Source organism: Microtus oregoni, unplaced genomic scaffold (assembly GCF_018167655.1).
Source record: "Microtus oregoni isolate MIOR12 unplaced genomic scaffold, Mior012 000033F_ref0000390, whole genome shotgun sequence".
In the NCBI taxonomy this organism is placed as follows: Eukaryota; Metazoa; Chordata; class Mammalia; order Rodentia; family Cricetidae; genus Microtus; species Microtus oregoni.
Window position 1 is genome coordinate 9,090,140 of NW_024543092.1, and position 22,814 is coordinate 9,112,953.

General features: G+C 47.1%; 2 protein-coding genes and 1 pseudogene across 2 annotated transcripts in view; 1 reads left to right on the top strand and 2 right to left on the bottom strand.

Moving 5' to 3' along the window:
- Positions 1–22,814, bottom strand: part of LOC121466453 (UL16-binding protein 1-like) — a 79,591-nt gene that overhangs the window by 10,778 nt on the left and 45,999 nt on the right. The gene's annotated exons all lie outside the window — the stretch shown is intronic.
- On the top strand, positions 8,123–8,597 carry LOC121466454 (thymosin beta-10-like). The gene has a single exon (XM_041680181.1). The coding sequence runs from the start codon at positions 8,193–8,195 to the stop codon at positions 8,325–8,327; it is 135 nt and encodes a 44-aa protein (XP_041536115.1). The 5' UTR covers positions 8,123–8,192; the 3' UTR covers positions 8,328–8,597.
- LOC121466452 lies at positions 8,694–10,599 on the bottom strand (annotated as a pseudogene).

The following is a 22,814-nucleotide window of genomic DNA, read 5'->3' on the forward strand; positions in this document are numbered from 1 at the left end:
ATTGACCTAAAACTTGTATTGATAGAGCAAGATTCATACCAATGCAATTCTCTATAGCATATCCCCCTTTAAATGTAAACAAACATTTATAAACAATCATTTAGGGAATTTCATCAATTTGTTGGCAGAGGACTGTTAGTTTGTTTCAGCTGCACAGCCCTGAAATAATCACCCAGAAACTTGGTCATCTGAATCTGTGCTTGGCCTATTAGCTCTAACCTCTCACTGACTAGCTCTTACATCTTAATTTAATATGCTTATTGCCACATGGCTGTGGCTTACCAGGTAAAGTTCTGTCCAGCGTCTGTCTCCAGCGGGGCTACATGCCATCTCTCTGACTCTGCCTTCTTTTCCCCAGCATTTACTTTAGCTTTCCCCGCCTGCCTCTATTCTGCCCTGTGCAGGCCCAAGACAGTTCTTTATTGACCAATGGTATTTACAGCATTCAGAGGGGAATCCCACATCAAATTGCCACCTGGTGGAAGATGGGGTAAAATGTACTTTATGGGTGGTAAAGCGGGGAAAGCTGGATGTGTATGGAGGGGGAACAGGCTGATAGATATGAACCTCATGGGAATCAAAGCTGAGCTTGGAGGGACAAATCTAATCAGGAATTCGAAAGACTGAGGGAGAGAGGGATTATGACAGATTCTATAGGGTGTGCTATGGTTTGAAATCCTGCTTTAGATCAGAAAGAAAGAAGGTAAAAAAATTGTGGACATGTGTGTTGTTGTGGCTGCCTTGTCCCTGGAAACATGCTGTTGTCCTGAGCTCCCACCCCACTCCCCGCAGACCCTTCATCTCACTCACCGGCAGTTGTGGCCTTAGCAACCGTGGGCAATATTATCAGAAAAGACAGAAGCGGTGTAAAGTCCATGCCTTCAGCTGGTGCCTTGGCAGACTGCACCAGAATCCAGAAATTTATAATAAGACCACACCCAACTCTCACCACTAACAGACCCATGCTCACCCTATCAACCAGCTGTGACCACCTCACACCACTTCTGGGATCCTCCCTGTCTTTGGACAGCAATTGTCCATAAACCAATAACTCCCAGGTCCTACCTTTTATGACTCAGGTCACAACTTCCAGGGAGTGGAGAGAATGGCTTTGCTTTTGCCCGTTCTTCAGACTGAGCTCCAGGACAGCCCGAACTTTAAGGAGAAATGCTGTCTGGGGGATGGGGACCATTAAACACACAGAATCGTCTTTTCTGTCAAGAGAGATGTATAACCCGTTTTCTGCCCAGAAGGCTGGAAAGACATGGGGTTAATAGCCTGGTGACCTCTGTGTTATCTGTATGGTCAGACCACAACAGCTACCCCAGATCCTTATCTTGATCTTGTTTATCTCAGTCAATCACAGCAGGATTCTCCTCCAGACCCTTATCTTGAGCTTGTGTCCTCAGTTAATCCCCTAGAACCTATCTTTATGGAAGATGTCACTTGTACTTGAAATGAGTTTTGTTGTATTAAGCTTTGCTGTGTACATGAGATTGAGTTAATATCCACCAGGAGACATTTTCCCAATTGTGTAGTGATTAGAAATGCCCGAAATAAACTACCTGGGGTCAGACTTTCAAAGTCTGAACCAATACTGCCCACTGAGTCAGGTTAAACTGGGCTTGCTTCTTGCTTCCTGTAGATCAACCCTCTGCTGGTGGTGGTGTTAGCAGGGATCCCACAGGCGTCTTTCAAAGGCAATCTCATGGGGGTAAATGCTGTCTTGTGGGTGGTAAAATTCACCCTAAGCAGGGTCAGGAGTAAAAGGTTGGACCAATTTTCACTGGTTTCCAAAATTAATTTAGAGAAGGCTGACTTAATAGTTCAGTTCTGCCTTGGACCCTGTCCTGAGCTTTGAGGTCAGTAGACACAATTTCCTGGTAACATTTAAGGCATTACTGATCATTTAAGCTATGGATAGAGTGAAGGCAAACCCATTACCTTATTATGATTGACAAGGGGCAGTCCATACCTAGAAATATTTTTATCTGAAAGAATCTTGTTCACTGTCAGAGCAGTGTCCCCCTGAGTAGCAAAGGCTTCTATCCATTCTGAGAAGATACCAACACATACTAATGGATACATCTACACACTACATCTGATGTGAGGAGGCTTCATCTCTGGGAAGTCAAATTTCCATTTCTTATCATAGGCTACTCTTCTCAGATGGACAGAGGGGACCTGTTTGTCTCTTGCCTTCTTGGGTTGACCTGAGTGCAGGAGAGACTTTGAGAGGCAGCCTGAGCAGCCACCGCTCAGAGAGACGTAATCTGGAACCTAGAAGATAAGACCTAGTCAGTCTGGTGGCACCCAGTGCCTGAGCAGCCACCGCTCAGAGAGACGTAATCTGGAACCTAGAAGATAAGACCTAGTCAGTCTGGTGGCACCCAGTGTGTGGTCTAGGCAGTCGATGTACCACAAGGCATCTGAGGGCAACAGTGAGGATGCTCTCTGTTATTCCTTGGTCGCTTGCGCCTTTAAGGGACAAGCCACACCCACTCCCAGTGACCTCTGACCACTTGTCCCACCTGGAAACTCTCTTTTCTTACTGTCCCCTTTCTGGTGTGCACACGTGTCTATCCCTGTCTGCCTTTCTCTCTCTCTCCCTCTCTCCTTTAATAAATGTTTATGCCTATTTTCTGTGTCTATGTGTCTGTTTATAAGCGCCCACCTGCTGTTGGGAACCCGCCACCGCTTGGCTCCCCTGGCTGCATGGCCCTCTGCTTTGGGACTCACAGCGGCCAGCCCAGCAGAGACGCTCCGGAGTTCTGCACCGGGCACCTGCTAGCGGCTCCGGACACAATGGGCTCACATCCACCTGCTTCGGTGGCTCTCCTGGGAACCCGGAAGTCTCTGTGCCCAGGACCCGCTGCATATTTTTTTTTTTTAAAAACAACACTCTCGAGTCCAGCAATGGTGTAGGAGGTCCTTCTGTTTGTTTGTTGCTTTCATTAGTTAATTAACAAAGAAACTGCTTTGGCCTGATAGGGCAGAACTTAGGTAGGCAGAGAAGACAGAACTGAATTCTGGGAGGAAGAAAGCAGGGTCAGGGAGAACCGCCATGGAGCTGACAGAATCAGACACGCTGAATCTTTCTCAGTAAGCCACGGCCTCATGGTGAACACAGATTATTAGAAATGGGTTAAATCAAGGTGTGTGAGAGTTAGCCGATAAGAGGCTAGAGATAATGGGCCAGGCAGTGATTTAATTAATGCAATTTCTGTGTAGTTCTTTCAGGTGTAGGCTAGCCAGGCGGCTGGGACAAGCAAAGGGCCCTGCTCTCCTTACACCACAGCGAGATCCACTATTCAGTTGGCTCCTGTGTTGCAGTTTGGGAGAGGGCCTTATCCTCTTCCTACTGGGAGTCAGTGAGTTGGGGGTGGAGCTATGAATGAAGAAAGGCAATGGGCTGGATGGAATGGGCTCTGCAGGCTTCTCTCTGGCTTGGCAGGCTGCCCAGTCTGCTCTCTGTTTTTTTTTGGGGGGGGGGGCTTGTTCCTTGTTGGCTGCTTGATGCCTCTTGCCAATAGGTAACAGTCACCTCTGTAGGGAGCCAAACCAGAGCCACAATTACCTCCGTGTTTTAAAGGCTTCCCCTCAGCAGTCAGTAGTCTGCTTTTGAGTGATGGCTTGGGCATGAAGGGGAGCAAAGCACCCCTGCTGTCCATATGAATGTTTACTCGTCTGTCCCTTCACCAGTGCAGGGCTTGAGTGAGAACTCAGTTCTGCCTTTGGGGCCGCTATCCCTGAGGTAAGGCCTGAGCCCATACAGTAACCATACAGCAATTCTCCTGACTCAGCTGAGGTTTAGAGTTCTCCCTCAGTTTCAGTCCACATCAAAGGCTGCTCTCTCCCACTGACAGAAGCCACGATGCTGTGTTGTTAAAAGTAAGTTTGTTTTGCTCTCTGTTTCCTGGAAGCTGACTTTCCTCAGCCTAAAACCCTGACTTGTTTCTGAGAATAATCTTACCTTCTCTGACCCTCCCTGACCTTCCCTAATAGCACGGTGACCTCATGTTTTTTTTTTTTTTAAGAGTTTTTTTTCCCCTTGTATTTCCTTATTGCCCCATTGTCCCTGTCTTCTGTAAAATGACCTGTGATTTTACTCCTTAAAAGGGGCCCAAGAAATGGATTTGGGGTTGTACCCTTTAAACCTCAGCTCTTGGATGCTACCTCAATAAAAAAAAATCAAGTTTGCATCAAATTTGGCTCAGATTGTGGCGTGGCCTTATTGTCACAGTTGGGATTAACATGAACAAGTTGACTCAAAAGTGAGTAGCTTTTCAGCATCCAAAGCAATGGCTGAGGACAAAAGGAATTTCTTGTTTCTGCTCATCTTACATCCTGGGTGGAGCTGTGGTTTCGAGGATGGACTCCAGGAGAGCATAGGGCTTGGGGCTTATTAGGAAAGGGGTGGAGATGAGTCTGAAAGTGGTGGGGAGATGGGGAAGAGGAAGATGGGCTGTAGGCAGGGTGGAGGGAACCCAACAGAAGGTCTCAGCCTAGGAAGGGAGCAGGACAGGTGGCTGGAGGCCGATGACAGGAGTTTTTAGAAACCTAAACATCAGAATAATCTCCAGAATCACAACCCTTAAGCCAAGCTAAAGATGGGTTTTAAACAAGGGTCAGAAAAACAAAAACGAAAAACAAACAAACAAACAAAAACAAGAGTCAGTCGTTTATCAATAAAAGGGAATTGATCAGGGTACCCTGGGTCCTGTGTCACTGAGTCAAACTGCCTTTGCAGTAGCTGGGTCCAGGGTCCAGTAAATGGCCATCCCATGTCACAGGGCCTGTCAGCTCACAGTTTCAGAGCAAGCACTCCCTGCATTCCTCCCCAAACCCTTGGGAGAAATTCTTTAGCACTCACTGACATCGTGAGGATTTAGAGTTGGTGGTCTTCTTGTTAGGAGAACGTTTATGTGACTGGTCTAAGTAGACAAATCCATTAGTACTGGCAATGAAGAGAGGAAGAGGCATGAGATCTTCCACAGCTCCCCTGCTGTGGGAACAAGGAGAATAAGGAGGACAGGGAGCAAGTGAGAATACAAGCAGGGGAGGAGGAGTTTGTGACTTCAGCAGTGAGTTGATGTGACTGGAAATTTCCTATCCAGGAGAGCAGAGGTACCAACAGCAATCACAGGGGTGCCACCTTGTGGTGGAATCATAAGAGAAAACAGCTGACTCCTCTAGGGACCAAAAGAGGAACAGAGCAAACAACTGCATGCAGATGTTGCCACCTGGTGGCAGAATCCAGAAAACCCATCAGAATCCCAGTCAATCATAGCGATTAAAGTCCAGGTACCCCTGTCAGGGGAGCAAAAGAAAACAGAATCACCAGCAACAAAATCAAGAAATCGGGCAACTCCCTGGGCCAAATGTTCCTGTCATGCATTCAAGTGCTCACACAGTTGGCCATCCACTCTTTCAAGAAAACTGAAATCTTGTCTCTCATGAGAGGCAGAAACGGAATATCAGATCCCCCACCACTGCATCCCACTTTAGCATGGGACGACGGAGGAAGAAGTTCTCCTCACAATTTTCTTTCCTAATCTCAATGCAGCTTCTTTGTCCCTTTCCTCTTTAATCAGAACCAGAACTGAATTCACTACAGAGACCTACTTCCTAGAGTATCCAGAAGGATTTTATATGTTATTTGGGGAAATTGCTGCCATCCCAGATTCCTTTGGACGCAGTGAGAGGACCATGACCCTGAAAGGTTTATCAGTAGGTACCTCCCCTGCAACCTCCTCATGGGAGGGAATGCAGGGGACAAGGCTGAATACCACAGAGATCCAGCTGGGGCCTCTAAATGAAGTGATCTAGGTGAGATAGTCATTGACAATGATGCTGATTAAATCAATCAAAAAATTTGCATCTTTTAAAGCAATTGGCAGAAAAGTGTGAGCTCGTGCATCTAAAGTCTCTTGGTAACTGAGCTGAGCGGTGCAGTGTTTTAAAAAGACAAAATCACAGTGACATCAGTGCTCAAGGTGGGGTACTGCAGTAGAGAAGAATTTGAGGTAGCCTAGTATTTTAGTTTTTTTTTTTTTTGCAAAGCTCACCAGTATTTCCCAGACACTCCACAATTGTTATTCATTTACATGTTTTAGCTGTTTTAGTTTTATGTTTAGTCTCGCACAACCCCCAGTTATTTTGGTTAATACACCTGGACCATAGTTAGGGTCAAGGACAGAGCCAAAAACAGTACCAAGGTGGACATGGCTCTTGGAGAAAGAGAAGTGTCCAGGCAGTCACAGAAAAAGTTGGGACCTTAATCATTGCAACTGGATTTAGACTTTGAAGGAGAAGCTCTCTGCGAAATTTTACCTCTTGGCAATCTGTTACTGGAACTACCCCCTTTTCTTGGGCAGAAGTTTAGAATATTCCACAGCATCCTCTGTACTTTTCTTCCTGTGTTGTTTCTTCAAAGCATCAGTGGTTCATCAGTGTTTGAGATGCAGGACACATGGAGTAGTTGATGCCTAAACTTGGGCGCTTTAGTCCTGGCGTCTTATCTTCTATGTTTAAAGGCTTTCTGAAAACATCTTGGTGGATTTGATGGCTATTCTGGGTTGCCAAATTGACTACATCAGTATTTAACCAAAACCTCAAAGCCTAACCATACCTGTGAGCGACTAATTTCTTACTTAAATCATTTCATGTGGGCAGATCCCACTTCGAATCCTGATCTTTGAGGTGGGAAGACACCATTTTAATACAGATCTTTTGAGGAAGAGGTTAGAAGATTCACCTCTAATCTGGACCACACTTTCTGCTGGCCGCCTACGTAAAGGACAGGAAGAAGGGAAGAAGGAAGCTCTGCTCTTTGCATGCTTGCCCTTCGTCTAACTGGCAAGTTCATTCATTCTTTCTTCTCTGAGACAGGGTTTCTCTGTGTAGCCCTGACTGTCCTGAAATTTGCTTTTGTTTACCAGGCTGGCCTGGAATTCACAGGAATCCACCTGCCTCTGCCCCTCAACTGCTGGGATTAAGGGCGTGTGCCATGATGCCTGGCTTTTTTCTTTTTCTATAGAGAATATTAGTGGGACTTTAAGAGAGATCACTGAGTCTGTAGGTCACTTTGGTATGAACATTGTAAATGAATTTCTTACAATCAATGAACACAAGGTTGTCTCCAATTAGTTTTGGCCCTTTCAGGTTCTTTCATCTGTCTGGAGTTTCTAGTCTCAGCTCTTTTACCTCTTTGGCTGAAGTTGTTGATGTTACTGACAATGAAGCAGTTCTCTTAATTTAACTTTCTGGTCAAATGTTGTGAGTGCATGTAAATAGAACTGATTATTTTTGTTTGCTGATTTTTTTTATCCTATAAGTTCATACTCATTCTATTCTCCTAGCATCATTTGTTGGACTCCAGAGTTTTCTAAGCTTGCTATCATGTCATATGCAAGCAGAGACTTCTTAACCTCTTCATTTCTAAACTTGATGCATTTTATGTATTTTTTTCTTGCCCAATTATCTAGGATTTCTAGTGCCACATTGAGTAAAGATGCGAATGGCACCTTCCTGGCTTCAACTCCTCACTGTTAAGTCTTCTGCTTTCTGTATTATATTGTAAGTCTCTCTCTCTCTCTCTCTCTCTCTCTCTCTCTGTACATTCTTCCCATATTTAATTTCCTGGCAGATTTTTATCAGACAGTGTGTTGAGTTTTGACAGCTTTTCTTTCTCTGCATTTGTTGACGGGATGATGATGTTTTGCCTTTTATCCTCTTCATTTGGTCCATCACATTGATTGATTAGAGTGTCATTCAACTTTCCTGGCCCATTGATGTGCAAGTGAGGGCAGGGAGTACAAGGGGCAGAGGAACGAGTGTCTTCATTGAGTTTTACTACTTCGTTGATTATTTTTCCCTAGTGTATCTGTATTTTCTACTTTTTAAAAAGATCCTTATCGTTATTCTTGTTTTCATTCTTCTGGTTTCCAGAGGTTAGTTTGCTCTGCTCTTTGTTTTTAGGGTAGAGATCAAGATTGTTAACTGGAAGCCTTCCTTAGCTTAATGTAAGCATATATTACTTCATAGTTTCCTTTAACAGTACTTTTCCTGTGTGCAGCAGATTCTTTCCAGAAAGTTATCTTTAATGTCTGTTTCAGGTCTCTTGCTGCAGCAAGGCGAGTGGGAGCACCTGGAGCGCGAGCTCGGAAGGAGACTCCTCGGGTTGTAAGAAAATGGCAGACAAGCCGGACATGGGGGAAATCGCCAGCTTCAATAAGGCCAAGCTGAAGAAGACCGAGACGCAGGAGAAGAACACCCTGCCGACCAAAGAGACCATTGAACAGGAAAAGAGGAGTGAAATTTCCTAAAAGCCCAGACTGGAGGATTCCCCCACCCCGCCCCACCCCGTCATCTCCGAGACCCCCTCGTGACGTGGAGGAAGAGCCACCTGCAAGATGGACGCGAGCCACAAGCTGCACTGCTGCACTGTGAACCCGGGCACTCCGCGCCGATGCCACCGGCCCGCGGGTCCCTGAAGGGGGACCCCCTACTAATCGGACTGCCAAATTTCACCGGTTTGCCCTGGGATATTATAGAAAATTATTTGTATGATTGATGAAAATAAAACACCTCGTGGCAAAAAAAAATGTCTGTTTCACATAAATAACATTTATATACAAGAAAACAGGACTATCAAAATTTGGATTTTTGCTTAGGATAAATGTTCATACAAGTTTTTTTTTTCTGTAATGAGTACTTTTATTAAAAGGAAACCAATGTCACTTTGTATTCAAGTCACATCTACTTCTTTTATGGTAATGGGAAGAAAACACATAAAGACAGAAAAATCTAGGGATGTTTCGAATTTTTGTTCTTTTGCAGAAGCAGTCTTATCTTTTCATGAACATTTCCCTTCCTTCATGCTTCAGGGCCACTTGGTTATGGTCTGCAGCGTTGGACGAATCGAGGGTACAAGCACACATCTCGGATGTGATATCTGTTCAGAATCCAACTTAGGAATCTTTCCAGGCCCAGGCCATAGCCTCCATGAGGACATGTACCATATTTTCTCTGATCTGTATACCAGTAATACGGAGCAGGGTCGATTCCCTCCCTTTTGTAGCCTTCCAGAATCTCTTCACTATCCCAAGAGCGCATCGAGCCGCCCACAATCTCACCAACATTGGGCATCAGCACATCAACAGATTCAGTGAGCCGAGGATCCTCAGGACATCGCTGCATATAGAAGGACTTGATCTCCACTGGAAATCGACACAGCAGGATCGGTTCATTAATGGTGTCTGTCATCAGTCTCTCAGGAGCTTCAGGAATATCGTCTCCAAACTCATAGAGCGTCCCATCCTCTTTCTTTACATCGTGTTCCCTCAGCCACTCAATAGCATCTGAATAGTTCATTCGTCTGAAAGGCCGTTTAGGAGGTTTAAAGTTCGGGTTGAGGTCGTACACTATGCTCGCCACTGGTGACTTCAAGACTCTGTCCACCACATCACACACCAGGTCCTCCAAACGGTTCAAGAGGTCCTCAAAGGTCAGGAAGGGGCACTCAGCTTCCACGTGTGTGAATTCAGCCAGGTGCCTTCGTGTTCTGGACTGTTCGGCCCTGTAGGACTGGGCGATACAGAAAACATCCCCCAGGGCCGGAAGGCAGGTCTCCAGGTACAGCTGCGAGGACTGGGTCAAAAACGCTTCCTCCCCAAAATAGTCAAGCTTGAAGAGTGTGGCCCCGCCTTCCACCTGCGTCTGCACCAGCGTCGGAGTGGTAACTTCACAGTAGCCCCTGTCGAAGAAGTGATCCCTAAAGCACCTGGTGATCATGGACCGTGCCTTCAAGATTTTGGACATGTTCTCTCCGCGGATCATCATGTGCCGGTTGTTGAGCTGGACATCGACATCGGACTCCTCGTTGATCAGGTTATCAGCTCCTCCAGCTGGGGCCAGCCCCACCAGTTCCCAGAAGTCACAGCTCAGCTCGCGGCCTCCTGGAGCCTGCTTGCCCTTTGGAGTCAGGTTTAGTGTTCCATATACTGCTACGCTGCTCTCAGTGGATAAGACTACTCCATTGTAACATTGGCACAAGTCATCTGACAAGACACACTGCAGATAGCCAACACCAGAAACATCAAATTCTTTCCTTGCCTACGCAACCTGTGGACCCAGCCAAACACCTTCACTCTTTGGCCTCTATATCCTTCTAATGCACAAATCTTTACACAGGCTGGCTCTGGCAGGCTTGGGTCATTTTTAATGATAATTTTCTTTGCTTCCTCCAGGTTCTTTTCTCTTCGTAAGTTGTCTTCTGCCTCTTTCTTCTCCCGAGAGTCATTCTTCATCTGTTCTCTGTGCCACATCTTTTTAATGTTCTTCATCTGTGACTTAGAAATGACATCCCACCTCTCATTTTCCTTTTGTGAGTCTACATAAATGGTGGGAAACGGCTCCTTCCCGACTGTCATCAAAGCCTTCAGGCCGGTTTTAAATGGCTTCTCCTTGGTTCCATCTCCTGTTGCATCATTTCCTTCTCGGTCAGAGACATACAGCTCTGCGAGTACCATCCCTGCAGTCGCCCTGATCACCTCCGAGGACATCGACACCGCAACACCGCCGCCTGGTCACCTCAACGTGCACACCCATACAAGTTTTAAAAATTATTTTATTTTATGTGTATGTATGTTGTTTCGCCTGAATATATGTGTGCATACCATGTATATGCCTGGTGCCCTTGGAGGACAGAGGAAGGTGTCATATTCCTGGAACTGCAGTCATCTGTAACTCCAGCTACACATAACTGCTGTTGTGAGCACCATGTGGGTGTTTGTATTTGAACTTAGGTCCTCTGGAAAAGCAGCTGGTGCCCTTAATCATTGAGGCATCCTTCCAGCTTTCTATGTTTTTTTTTTTAAAACCTCAGTATATATTTGTGGTTGCTTAAATAAGAATGGCCCACATAGGCTCATAAATTCGAATGCTTGGTAACCAGGGAGGCTTTGGCTTTGTGGGGTCAGTGTGGCCTTGTTGGAGGAAATGTGTCACTCCAGTGACTTTGGGGTTTCAAATGCATGTCTGAGCAGTCTTCTCTGGCGAATACCCCACAACGTTTCTGAAAGTCTGACCAAGATTCCAGAACCAGACCTAAAGACACCAGAGACCCCGGGGGACAGAGAAGACTGTGGTGGTCAAGGAGCTCCAAGGGAAGTGGTCCTCAACTAATGGGTCTCAACCCTTTGGAGGGTTCAAGGGGCTTTTCAAAATGGTCACAGGCCACATGTCAGATAGCTTGCATATCGGATATTCATACTATGATTCATAACACTAGCAGAATTACAGTTATGAAGGAACAACAAAAATAATCTTTGGCCAGGTAAGGTGGCGGCGGTGGCCAGGCGCGGAAAGTGGAGGACAACAGGGGTGGGGAGGGGAGAAACGCAGGAGCAGACAGGTCTGCGAAGCGCCCCGCCAACCTCCGACCTGAGGAGGAGGCAAACTTGAGGGAGCCGATTGCCAAGGGGCGCGCTGGCGGACAGAAAACTTTAATCGCTTCCTGGGGGTAGAAGAAAACGGGGAGGGAGTTCTGTGGTCCAAACCCCACAATCGCTGCCCACCGCGCGAACCTGAGAGAAAGTTGACCTGCCCAGAGGCTTGCTCTGCACCTGGTCCGCGCGAGGCAGAGGTGTCTGTCTGTCCATTCTGTCCGCCCCATGCTCCCTGAGAGCCAGAGTAAGAGATTGAACCGCACTGCCTGGTCGCGCGGGTCAGGGCTCTTGCCCCATCCTTCCACGGGGGACACGAAGGTAAACGTCACCTCTATTTCTCTTCTCTGTCCTGCAGCCACCGCCCAACTTCCTTTTTCTCCTCTTTCCCCGCTGATAATTTTTTTTCTTTTTTGGTTGGGGTGGGGGCGCGAAAAGACGGAGTCTCTTTCCTTATGCAACTTCCTCGGGCGCCCTTTGCAAGCCCTCCCCCCATGGTTATCCTTTTTTTTTAATTTTTTAAAAATATTTTTATTTATTATGTATACAGTGTTCTGTCTTCATATATGCTTACTCGCCAGAGAGGGCACCAGATCTCATTACAGATGGTTGTGAGCCACCATGTGGTTGCTGGGAATTGAACTCAGGACCTCAGGAAGAGCAGTCAGTGCCCTTAACCTCTGAGCCATCTCTCCAGCCCCCCACCCTCCATGGTTATCTTTTATCCTGCTCCTTTGCCACCTTCAGAAACAAGCATTTGAGATCACCCAAAGTTCCCAGGAACAAAAAGAGAGTTTTAAGAAATTGTTCTAGTTAAGGGAAACCGAGATGAGAAATAAAAACCCCCCAAACGCCTCTGTGTGTGTGTGTGTGTGTGTGTGTGTGTGTATGTGTGTGTGTGTGTGTGTGTGTGTGTGTGTGCGCAGCAAAAAGACTCCGTGGCTGGCACTGAGCACAGGCATCCTTACTAATAAAAACAGGCGACCCGCGGCGGGGCCTCCAGCCAAGAGTTTGCCTTCGCTCTTTCCACTTGCCACTTCGCAACCAGGCTCAGCTGCGGAGAAGGGACCTGCTGTATGCGGTGGAGGCGCCTCTCGCCAGCATCTCTCTCTCTCTCTCTCTCTCTCTCTCTCTCTCTCTCTCTCTCTCTCTCTCTCTCGCTCGTGTGTGTGTGTGTGTGTGTGTGTGTGTGTGTGTGTGTATACAGGCGAGCCAAGAAGACTCCGCAACTCGCTTTGAGCATAGACATCCTCGCTAATAAAAACATTTCCCCCACTTGGGGGAAAGTTGCACGGGGCGGGGGGGGGGACAGAAAAAGAAAAAGAAATAAAGGCTCCTCTGGATTTTTTCCCTCGCTTTTTAAGGGAGCATGGCCGGACGCTGGTCTGGAATTGGCTGCGTCCCCGCGGGAAGGAGGCGCTTTTTTCTCGGGGCCGGCTGGTGGGCGGGGCGCGGGCGTGTGGGAGGGGCGAGCGGAGTTGGCGGGGACCGTGAGTTTTGACAGAGGCCATCAAGCCAGGTCTGCCTCGCGACCCCTGCGCCCGCTCTTCTGCCCTTCTGCTCTCAGGAGCTGCTGTCTAGTGCCAGCTCGCATCCTTGCCCAGGTAGGGCGGCGGTGGCCGGGCGTGAAAAATGGAGGAAGACAGGGGGTGGGGTTGGGGAAACGCAGGAGCAGAGGGGTCAGCCAAGTACCCCGCCAGCCTCCGACCTGAGGAGGAGGCAAACTTGAGGGAGCCGATTGCCAAGGGGCGCGCTGGCGGACAGAAAACTTTAATCGCTTCCTGGGGGTCGAAGAAAAGGGGGAGGGAGTTCTGTGATCCAAACTCCGCGTTCGCTGCCCACTGCGCGAACCTGAGAGAAAGTTGACCTGCCCAGAGGTTGCTCTGCACCTGGTCCGCGCGAGGCAGAGGTGTCTGTCTATCCATTCTGTCCGCCCCATGCTCCCTGATAGCCAGAGTAAGAGATTGAGCCGCACTGCCTGGTCGCGCGGGTCAGGGCTCTTGCCCCATCCTTCCACGGGGGACACGAAGGTAAACGTCGCGTCTATTTCCCTTTTCTGTCCTGCAGCCACCGCCCTGTTTCTTATTTCTCCTCTTTCCCTGCTGATTATTTTTTTATTTTTTTGGGGGGGGGCGCGAAAAAAACGGAGTCTCTTTTCTTATGCTACTTCCTCTGCGCCCTTTGAAAGCCCCCCTCCCCCATGGTTATCCTTTGTCCTGCTCCTTAGCCACCTCGGGGCCACCTCCAGAAACAAACATTTCAGATCACGCAAAGTATCCAGGAGCAAAATCAGATTAAAAAAAATGTTCTATGTTAAGGGAAACTGAGATGAGAAATAAAAACCTCAAAAACGCCTGTGTGTGTGTGTGTGTGTGTGTGTGTGTGTGTGTTAAATTCTCTCGCAAACATACAGTTCACTTACAAAAACACACTTAAAAGTGACAACAAATTCAAAATTTTCTACCAAGAATTTGGACTTTTCCTATGTAAAAGCCTCTTCTCAAACAGAAAAGGATAATCATTCATTTTTATCTCATGAGTACTTTGTCTGTGTGTGATTCTCTACACTGTGTGTGTGCAGTGCCTATGGAGGCCAGGAGTTTGCATGGAATCCCCTGGAACCTCACTAACCAAGGTTGTGAGCTGCTGTTTGAGTGTTGGGGATCCAGCCTGGATCCCCAAAGAGCAGCTGGTGCTCTCACCCTCTGGGTCCTCTCTCCAGACCCCAGAATCTGCTTTTAATTGTAACTAGTTTTTTGATAGCAGAACTTTCCTAAATGTCCTAGGTTCCAATGTCACAGAGTCAAGGAGAAAAGCTCAGCCTTGCTGACAAGATAGCAATTGTCTTCAGCAGGGAGAGAGTAAAAGGAAGGAAATGGAGGGGGTGGGGGATAACTAGGGAGGGTCAAGCATGGGGGTTGAGTGACAGTGGCAAGCAGAGAGGTGACAAATACCATGTGGGTGCAGGAGGGGTGATAGGAAAGGAACCTGGAGTGGCAAATGATTCTGGGATGGGGAAGAAATTTACAAAAGAGGAAGTGAGGAGGAGCATGAGGTCTGAGGGAGATTCACTGTGTGTGAAGTTGTAGCGGAAGCAGAGGGAACTGATTCAGAGGCATCTACTTTGATGAGGACAGGAATGCCAAGCAATACCACAGGGCGTGGTTGTGTGCATTGACACCGCACAGGGCTTACACTGTCCCAAATAAATTTATCTGCATCTCCCTGAGGTCTGCAGAGAAGCAGCCAAAAGCATAGATGAGTTTCTTGATTCTGTTTCCCATGGTCCCTGAGGGCACAGCTGCCAGTGAGTGAGAGGAAGGGACCAAGGGTGTGGAGTCCAGGACCACAGTGCCCTCACCTCTCAGTTCACATGGTGCCCTTCATGCACCTAAGGGCACAAGGACCGCGGTTCTCTGGCAGGGGCGATCTTGGGCACAGGGCCCAAGAGATGCAGGAAAAGACTGGAACTAGGCACCAGCATGGCCGGAGCATGGAAAGACCTGAATTCACAGCCCAGGTGTCTGAGACCTTTGGGAATCTCTGCTCAGGGTCCTCTGTAGGGCAGTACTGAGGTCTCCTGGATTCTCTCCACAGCTCCAGTCACACCTGTCTGTAGCCAGGTCTCAGGAAGGAACCATGGCAAAGCCTCGGAACTCACTGAGCAATCATTTTCAGAAGCTGAGACTTTTGGTTCTACTGAGCTGTCTGGTGACCAAGCAGTTGGCTGGTGAGTTCCCAGGGTCTAAGTGGAGGGTGGCTGGGGGAACAGAACCTGGCTCTGAGTCAGGAAGTTTGCAATATGCCTAGGCTGGATAGAAGCTCCTGGGCTTCTCCTTCCCCACTTCACTACCACAGTGCCCAGTCTCTCCCTGGCACTACCCACCAGGATTTGGTAGATTAAACAAGTTAGAAGAAAAGTGAGGGCAGAGGGCAGGGAAGGAGGCAAGTTACTGAAGAGTGCTGGGTGACAGAAGGGAATGCCTGGTGGCATCCTCAGCGCGACTGTGGTCACAGGAAACCTGAAATTCAGTCACCTGGACCAGATGTGCTAGGCACAGTTAAAGACCCCACCAGGAGGCAGTCTCACACAGCTCCCCTTGACCTAAGGTTGTCTATACTCTGAAGACTGCCTTCCTGGGATTCCTCACAAGCCCTCCACCATTCTGGGACCTCTTTGTCCTTAACTTTCTTTCTTACATTCCTAAGGTATTCTCCAGAAGAATGCAATAGATGCTTCCAGGGACAAGACAGTCACAACCACACACATTAGTACGTTTCCTCCTTACTTATTTCTTTTATTATTGTTGTTTTGTTTTAAGCAGGATTCCACACAATAGCCCACACAATAAAAATTGCAACAATCCCTCCTCTCCCTCAGTTTACCAAATGCTAGGATTGCAACTTTGTTCCACCAGGTTCAACTTCCATTCCCATGAGACTCAACAATCACCATCACTATTCCAGCAGGGAACATGGCAGCAGGCAGGCATTGTGACTGAAGCCGGAAAGTGAGAGCCCACGTATTTTTAGTTCAGCTTGTTCTGGTATGATTTGGTTTGGGTTTTTTTGACAAGGTCTCACTGGCTGTCCTGGAACTCACTACGGAGAACAGTTTGGCCTCAAACTCAGAAAGATTCACTTGCCTCTGCCTCTCAAGTGCTGGGATTAGAGCCCTGTGGTACCATGCCCAGCTGAAAGCCAACATCTTAAACCTCAACCATGGTCCAGAGATGAAGAAATGGGAATGGCTTTCCAAGTCACAGCCCCAGTGACATACTTCCTTCAGCCAGGCCACACCTCCTGAACCTGTCCAAGCAGCTGCCACCAACTGGGAACCATGAATTCCAACACCCTACTCTGTAAAGGACAAGTTCTCAAATAACCACACCAGACATCCACAATAGCATCTCGGGGTTTGTATCTGAGTGACAGGGCAGTAATGAAGCGATACTGAAAGAATGACTGCACTTGCTGTGGGGCCCGAATGGCCCCTTTTGTTGGAATCTGATTGGTCCTCCTAGGAAGACAATCTCGGTCTGTCTGGGAGGTGGTTCAGCTTTAACTGGTTTATTTTTTAGATTTATTTGTTTTAACTGCATGTATTATGTACACCACATATGTGTCTGGTGGCCTCAGAGGTCAATCAAAAGAGGTCATTTGATCTCCTGGAACTGAAGTTGCAGGCAGTGGTGAGCCAGCATGTGTGGTTGCTGAGAATCAAACGTGGATCCTCTGCAAGAGCAGACAGTGCCCACAACCAGTGCACCACCTCTTTAGCCCCAATGGTTCAGTTTAAACAATGGGCACAGGAGTCGGGGTTTTCATGGAACAGCAGCTTTCACCTCCTTGGTCATCTGTTCTGTCTTTAATTATTAAAATTCAGCCACATCTGGATTGTCTAACCATCTATCTATATGTAGAATTTTGATGTTCTGTTATCCATGACTCCCTTAAGCAGTTAGGCTTCAAGTTGGGTCCCCCCTACTCATCTATGAACCACTGTCCTTGATGTTAATGCCTCTTGATAGCTCCACCTGATGGAATTTTTCTGTTCCATATTTATTGGGATTCAGGAATACAGTTTCCTAACCCCACCCCAGCCTTGAGTCATCATCATCATCTCTGAGTTTCCAGCAATGATGGTGCCCTTCTCCATGGTCCTTCTCACTGTGCTTCTCAGCAGGGATACTCCAGCATCCACAGACAGCATGGACTCTGCACACTTCCCCTGGAAATGTTTGCTGTTCCATCCACTCTGGCACATGCACTTCTCTGAGATTCTTGATCCCCACTCTTCTACTGTCAGATTTAACCAGCCTAGATTTTCTGTGTCCTGTAGTGTGGGCTAGCCTCTGACCAGGTCCAGGAAGCCATCCCTGGACAACTAAAATATACAGGGGATCTGGAGTATGTTGTTCTGGTTTCATTATGTTGCTGTGATAAACACTCTACCAAAAGCAATGTAAGGGAGAAACTGATTTATTTGACTCCTACTTCAAAACCATAGTCTGTCACTGAGGGAGGTCAGGGCAGGTGCTCAGAGGCAGGCCTATGTGCTATTCCACACAGCATTGTCTATGACCAAGGATCTCACTTCACAGCCAGAGAGGCACAGCAGGAACCATGGAGGATGCTGTTTGCTGTCTGGATCATCAGCTCCTGCTTAGCTAGATTTCTTATCCAGCCAGAGACCGCCTGTCCCGGGAATAGTAAGGTCCACAGTGCCCAGGTGTTCCTACATTATTAATAGTGAAAACAGCCCCTCAGTAGATACTACCTTATTAGGTGACTCTAGGCTAAATCAAACTGGCAATAGAATCTAACCAGCAAAGATGTTCAAGTCTATGATCTGAGTACAGATGAGTAAAAATGGTGTCCATGCAACCTCTGTTCCATCCTCACCCTGCTCCACTCTGCCCCCCTCCCCCAGCCTCACGCACCATCCTGTCTCCACACAGTCTACATGAGCAGGTTCTGGAGATTCTACAGAATGAACAGGTCCAGAGAAGACATCCTGAATTTTCCTGTCATAACTGACAGGGCCCACCCCTAGCAAGATAATGTGATAACAGAGAAGGGAATTGTCCTGGTGGAGAGCAGGGGTGGGCCACACCTTGACCTGCATCTTCAAGTAACAGAGAAAGGTTAAACTTTTTTAGCACAGTGGAAACTCAGCCTGGGATCGATTGATTAATTGACTGATTGATTGACTTCTTACTTACTTGCTGTGGGACAATAGTCTGTGCCCTGTCAATTGTATTTTAATAAAATGCTAATTGGCCAGTAGCCAGGCAGGGAGTATAGGCAGGGCAATGAGAATCCTAAGAAGAGGGAAGTTTCAGTCTGCAGTCATGACCTAACTGGAGAGAAAGCAAAATAGCAATATGCGACTGCCTCGCCAAAAAGGTACCAAGTCACGTGGCTAACACAGACAAGAATTATGGGCTAATATAATGTGTAAGAGTTAATAAGACACCTGAGATACTAGGTTACTCAGTTTATAATGACTGTAGACCTCTGTGTGATTTCTTTGTGACTAAACAACTGTCAGACAGGGCAGGACTGGGTGGGACAGAAACCTCGGTCAACACTTATTTCTCTCTTTCTCTTTTTAAAGACTCCCTTCCAGAGGACTTTCCTGATCCACAGGCAGAGACTGTCTCTGCGTCCCTGCTCCGCATCCCTAACCTCACCGCATGTTTCCTTCACAGACGCTGCTTCTCTTTGCTACAGCTTCACTGTTAAAAAACCAGCATCTGGACCATGGAATCGGGAAGTCATAGGCCAACTGAACAAAAAGTGTTTTATTTACTGTAACAGTACCAACAACTGTTATCCCAATGGCGTTCTAGGAAATAGACTGAGTGCCACAAAGATCTGGGGAACACAGGTTGAGACTCTGCGAGATTTATCTGACCTGTTCAAACAGCAAATGATTGACCTGAAACAGGAGAATAATACTATCAGAGGTAAGATTCAAATGGCTCCATAGTGTTGGGGATTTAGCTCAGTGGTAGTGTGCTTGCCTGGCATGCATGAGGTCCTAGGTTCAATCCCCACAGCTACAATTTAATAAGAGAACATATTAGATGGCCCCCTAAAGGAAAGAACAGGATTTGTGACAAGTTTGGGACATTCAGTGTTTGCATGGAGGAAAAGAAGAGATCCAGCACCAAAGCTAAAATGTGGAGGGTAGAGCAAGGTCAGATAATGGGAAAGGAGGGAGGGTAGGTAGACAGGATTCATCAAGGCCAGAGGCTGATCTCTTTCCAATGGGCACAGAGCCCCTCTCTCTGCAGGCCAGGCTGTGTTGTTGGCATGAAGTAGATGGACGTTTCAATGGATCCTGGGACTTTGGCCTCAATGGATACAAAATGGCCCATGTTGACTCAAGCACTGGAGAGTGGACTGAAGTTGATCCTGGATCCAGGTGGATGAAGGAGATGTGGGAGAAAAAAAAGCATGTAACAGACTTCTTATCCAGGACCTCACAGGGGGACTGCAAGAAATTGCTTGAGGAGTTCGAGTCACATTGGGAAGAAAAGCTAGAGCCTGCAGGTAACTGAGAAGATGGGGTGGAAACTCAGGCAGGTGAAGGGTGCCGTGGGCTGTGTAATAATCTAATCACCATGAGTTCTGGTGCTGATGGCCGTTTATTCCACCAGTCACTTCTTTCTCACCCTCTCCTATCTCATTACTTGTGTGTACATTGTTTTCTCTCTGTGGTTCTCACTGGTTGTAACAGTCTGAGTCTTTATTTCCTGACTTTTTCTTCATTCTAGAATCACTGTTGCTTTTCATCTCCCCTGATCTTTCTTCTTCCCTGTCACCATCCTCACAGGTCACCCTCATGCCTGCTCTCCTGCCAGCAGGAAAGACAAGGACTCATCATTATCCTGCTCTTCCTAACATAGCTGCATGAGTCTTTTGAGGTCAGGGATCCGCTCACCTAAACAGTTGTTCCACAGCAACAGGGGTGGAACTTTATGTTGTTGAATTACCTGAGCACCCAGAAGCTACAATGAGATTTTCTAAGATTTGAGGTCTGGTCAAAGACTCAACTTGTGTTTCCACTTCAGCCTCAACAACCACTATTCCAGATGTGGACCAGTCTTCATCCATGGCCATCGACCCTAAGATTGCTGACCTGCTTTCAGCCTCCACAACCACTATTCCAGATGTGGACCAGTCTTCATCCATGGCCATCGACCCTAAGATTGCTGACCTGCTTTCAGCCTCCACAACCACTATTCCAGATGTGGACCAGTCTTCATCCATGGCCATCGATCCTAAGATCACTGTCCTGCTTTTAATCCTTCCCTACTTCCTTCTTCTATGTATTCTGATGAAAATCCTTGACAATGACAGGTACTGTGTGTTGTATTGGGAGCGGGGTGAGGGACAGGAGGGTAAGAAGCAAAGAAGCAAGAGTGAATTACTGGAGTCCTATTGTTGTCCGTCATCTTATTGAGCATCTAATTGAGATAGGACGCAAGAGATCTGGAGTTCATGTCACCTGCTAGCAATAGCTTGTGTATCCTGAGCCTGGACAGGACAGGAATCATGTCATAGACCAGTGGGAAAGAGGAGGGAACAGAGCAGGTTCCTAATTAGGAGGATTTCATCATGCAGATGAGGAGTCAACAGAAACACAAAAACGCATGGTAGTCCCACTCAATGTGTAGAGGGAATAAGATTCCACCCGACAGACAAAGATAAAGTGATATAAATAAATATAAAAAATGGTACAAATAAAAAGATGGCCCAGTGGCAAGACCATGTGCTACTTGTGCATCAGACCCAAGTTCCATTCCCAGAACCCACAAGGTAGTCAAAACTATACAATTTCAGATCCAGAAGATCCAGCCCCTTCTTCTCCACATACACCAGGCATTCACATAGAACACTTAAAGACTATCAGACTCACATTCATACACATGAATAAATCAAGCAGCAGCAGCAGCCTCCAGAATCAATGGAGCAGTGTCCCTACTGGAGACAAATGAGACTAAGCTGTTCCTGGAGTCTACAGCTCCCATCTGGGCTGCTCAGATGGACAAGGTAGGGCAGGGACAGGCACACCCACAGGTGTGATGCCACTCTTAGATTTTGAGGGTTTTACAATGAAAGGGAAATGATGTCTGGAACTCCACTCATAGCCTGGATAACCAGTACCCAGGGCCCTTTCTGGATAGAGATCCTCAGTCTCTTCCACCCCCCACCCCCATCAGGCGCTGAGTGAGGAAGCAGAGCTAGTCATCACCACTTCATTCTGAACTCCCAGGTCTGCAGCAGGGTCTGAGGCTCTGGGACATGGGAAAGAAGGAGGAAGACAGTAGGGGATCCTGAATGGAGAGCCCAGGGGTGATGGAGGAGGGAACTGAATGACCCTCAGTGAGCGTGGCTGTGGGGTGGTGATGACTGGTACAGGGTGCCCAGGGGAACTGACCCAGGCTTTCCTCAGATCCTTCAAAAGACGTGTTTCCTTGCTGCAGGTTGAAGATGCTCCAGAGAAGTCATGGGAGTTCATCTGGTGCTACCACTCTCCCTTTCCATCAGCTTCCACCAGATGAATCATGATGCTGCAGACACAGCATTTCATGGTCTTCACTCTGTGCATTTACTTGGGCCCTTTCAGTAATAGTAACAGAAACCTGGTACTGTTTCTCTTGGTGTGCCTTGGTTGGCTTTGCCCTAATGAAACTACTTGAACCAGAGATTTGGAAAAAAAAAAACTTGGTTATGTATACATCCCTAGCACAGGAAACAGGATAATCAGATCTCCTTAGTGAAAATTTGATGTTTTCACTCTTCTGTATATTGCATACAATATTCAAACATCTCAGGTATCACTAAAGGAAACCTGCAACAACTAATCATAGTAAATGGAAAATGAGGACCAGTTGTTTAATAGAAATCACTGGTAACTGTAACAGGGTCCCATATCTTAGCATAGCTGACTCCATGATCAAAGTGCCATTCACACTGTAAAACTCAGCACATAGACAAAACTACCTGCCAAACCTAAAACAAAGGCCTAATCCCTCCAACTTCATAGTTGAGGGACAGTCTCTGAATGGACTGACCTTGCTTTCTGGCTTCTGTACTCGTATTCCTGGCTAACCATTCTTGACTAAAGCATGTCCACACAGAACATTTTTTTTTTTTGCGCATATAAGTTCAACCTGAAAAATGCTTGGTGCCACACTGGCTCCCAAATATACAGTGTGATTGCTGACCTGCTAATAAAGAGCTTCTATTAACTTAAATCCATGTCTGAGCAGTCTTCTCTGGTGAATACCCCACAACGTTTCTGAAAGTCTGACCAAGATCCCAGAACCAGACCTAAAGACACCAGAGACCCTTGGAACAGGGAAGACTGTGGTGGTCAAGGAGCTCCAAGGGAAGTGGTCCTCAACTAATGGGTCTCAACCCTTTGGAGGGTTCAAGGGGCTTTTCAAAGTGGTCACAGGCCACATGTCAGATCTCTTGCATATCGGATATTTACACTATGATTCATAACACTAGAAGAATTACAGTTATGAAGGAACAACAAAAATAACTTTATGGGGTCACCACAATATGGGAAACTGTGTTAAAGGATAACACTATTGGGAAGGTTGAGATCCACTGTCCTAGGGGGTGTGTGCCACCTGTGTTCCAGGTCACCAGGGCTCCCTTCGATAAACTGTTGCCTAAAAAGGTAACAAATCAGAAAGTCACCTCATCTATCAGGTCCAGAGGGAAGTGTGGTTAAGGCACTTTCTCTTTTTACACAGAGGAGAAGTCTGACAAGGCCACTGATAAAGGGCTGAAAACGTTTTGGGTTGTCACGGGATTCCCCGTCCTTTCACACGTATGAAT

Coding starts and splice junctions, on each gene's coding strand:
- LOC121466454 (XM_041680181.1), top strand. CDS start 8,193: ATGGCAGACAAGCCGGACATGGGGGAAATCGCCAGCTTCAATAAGGCC.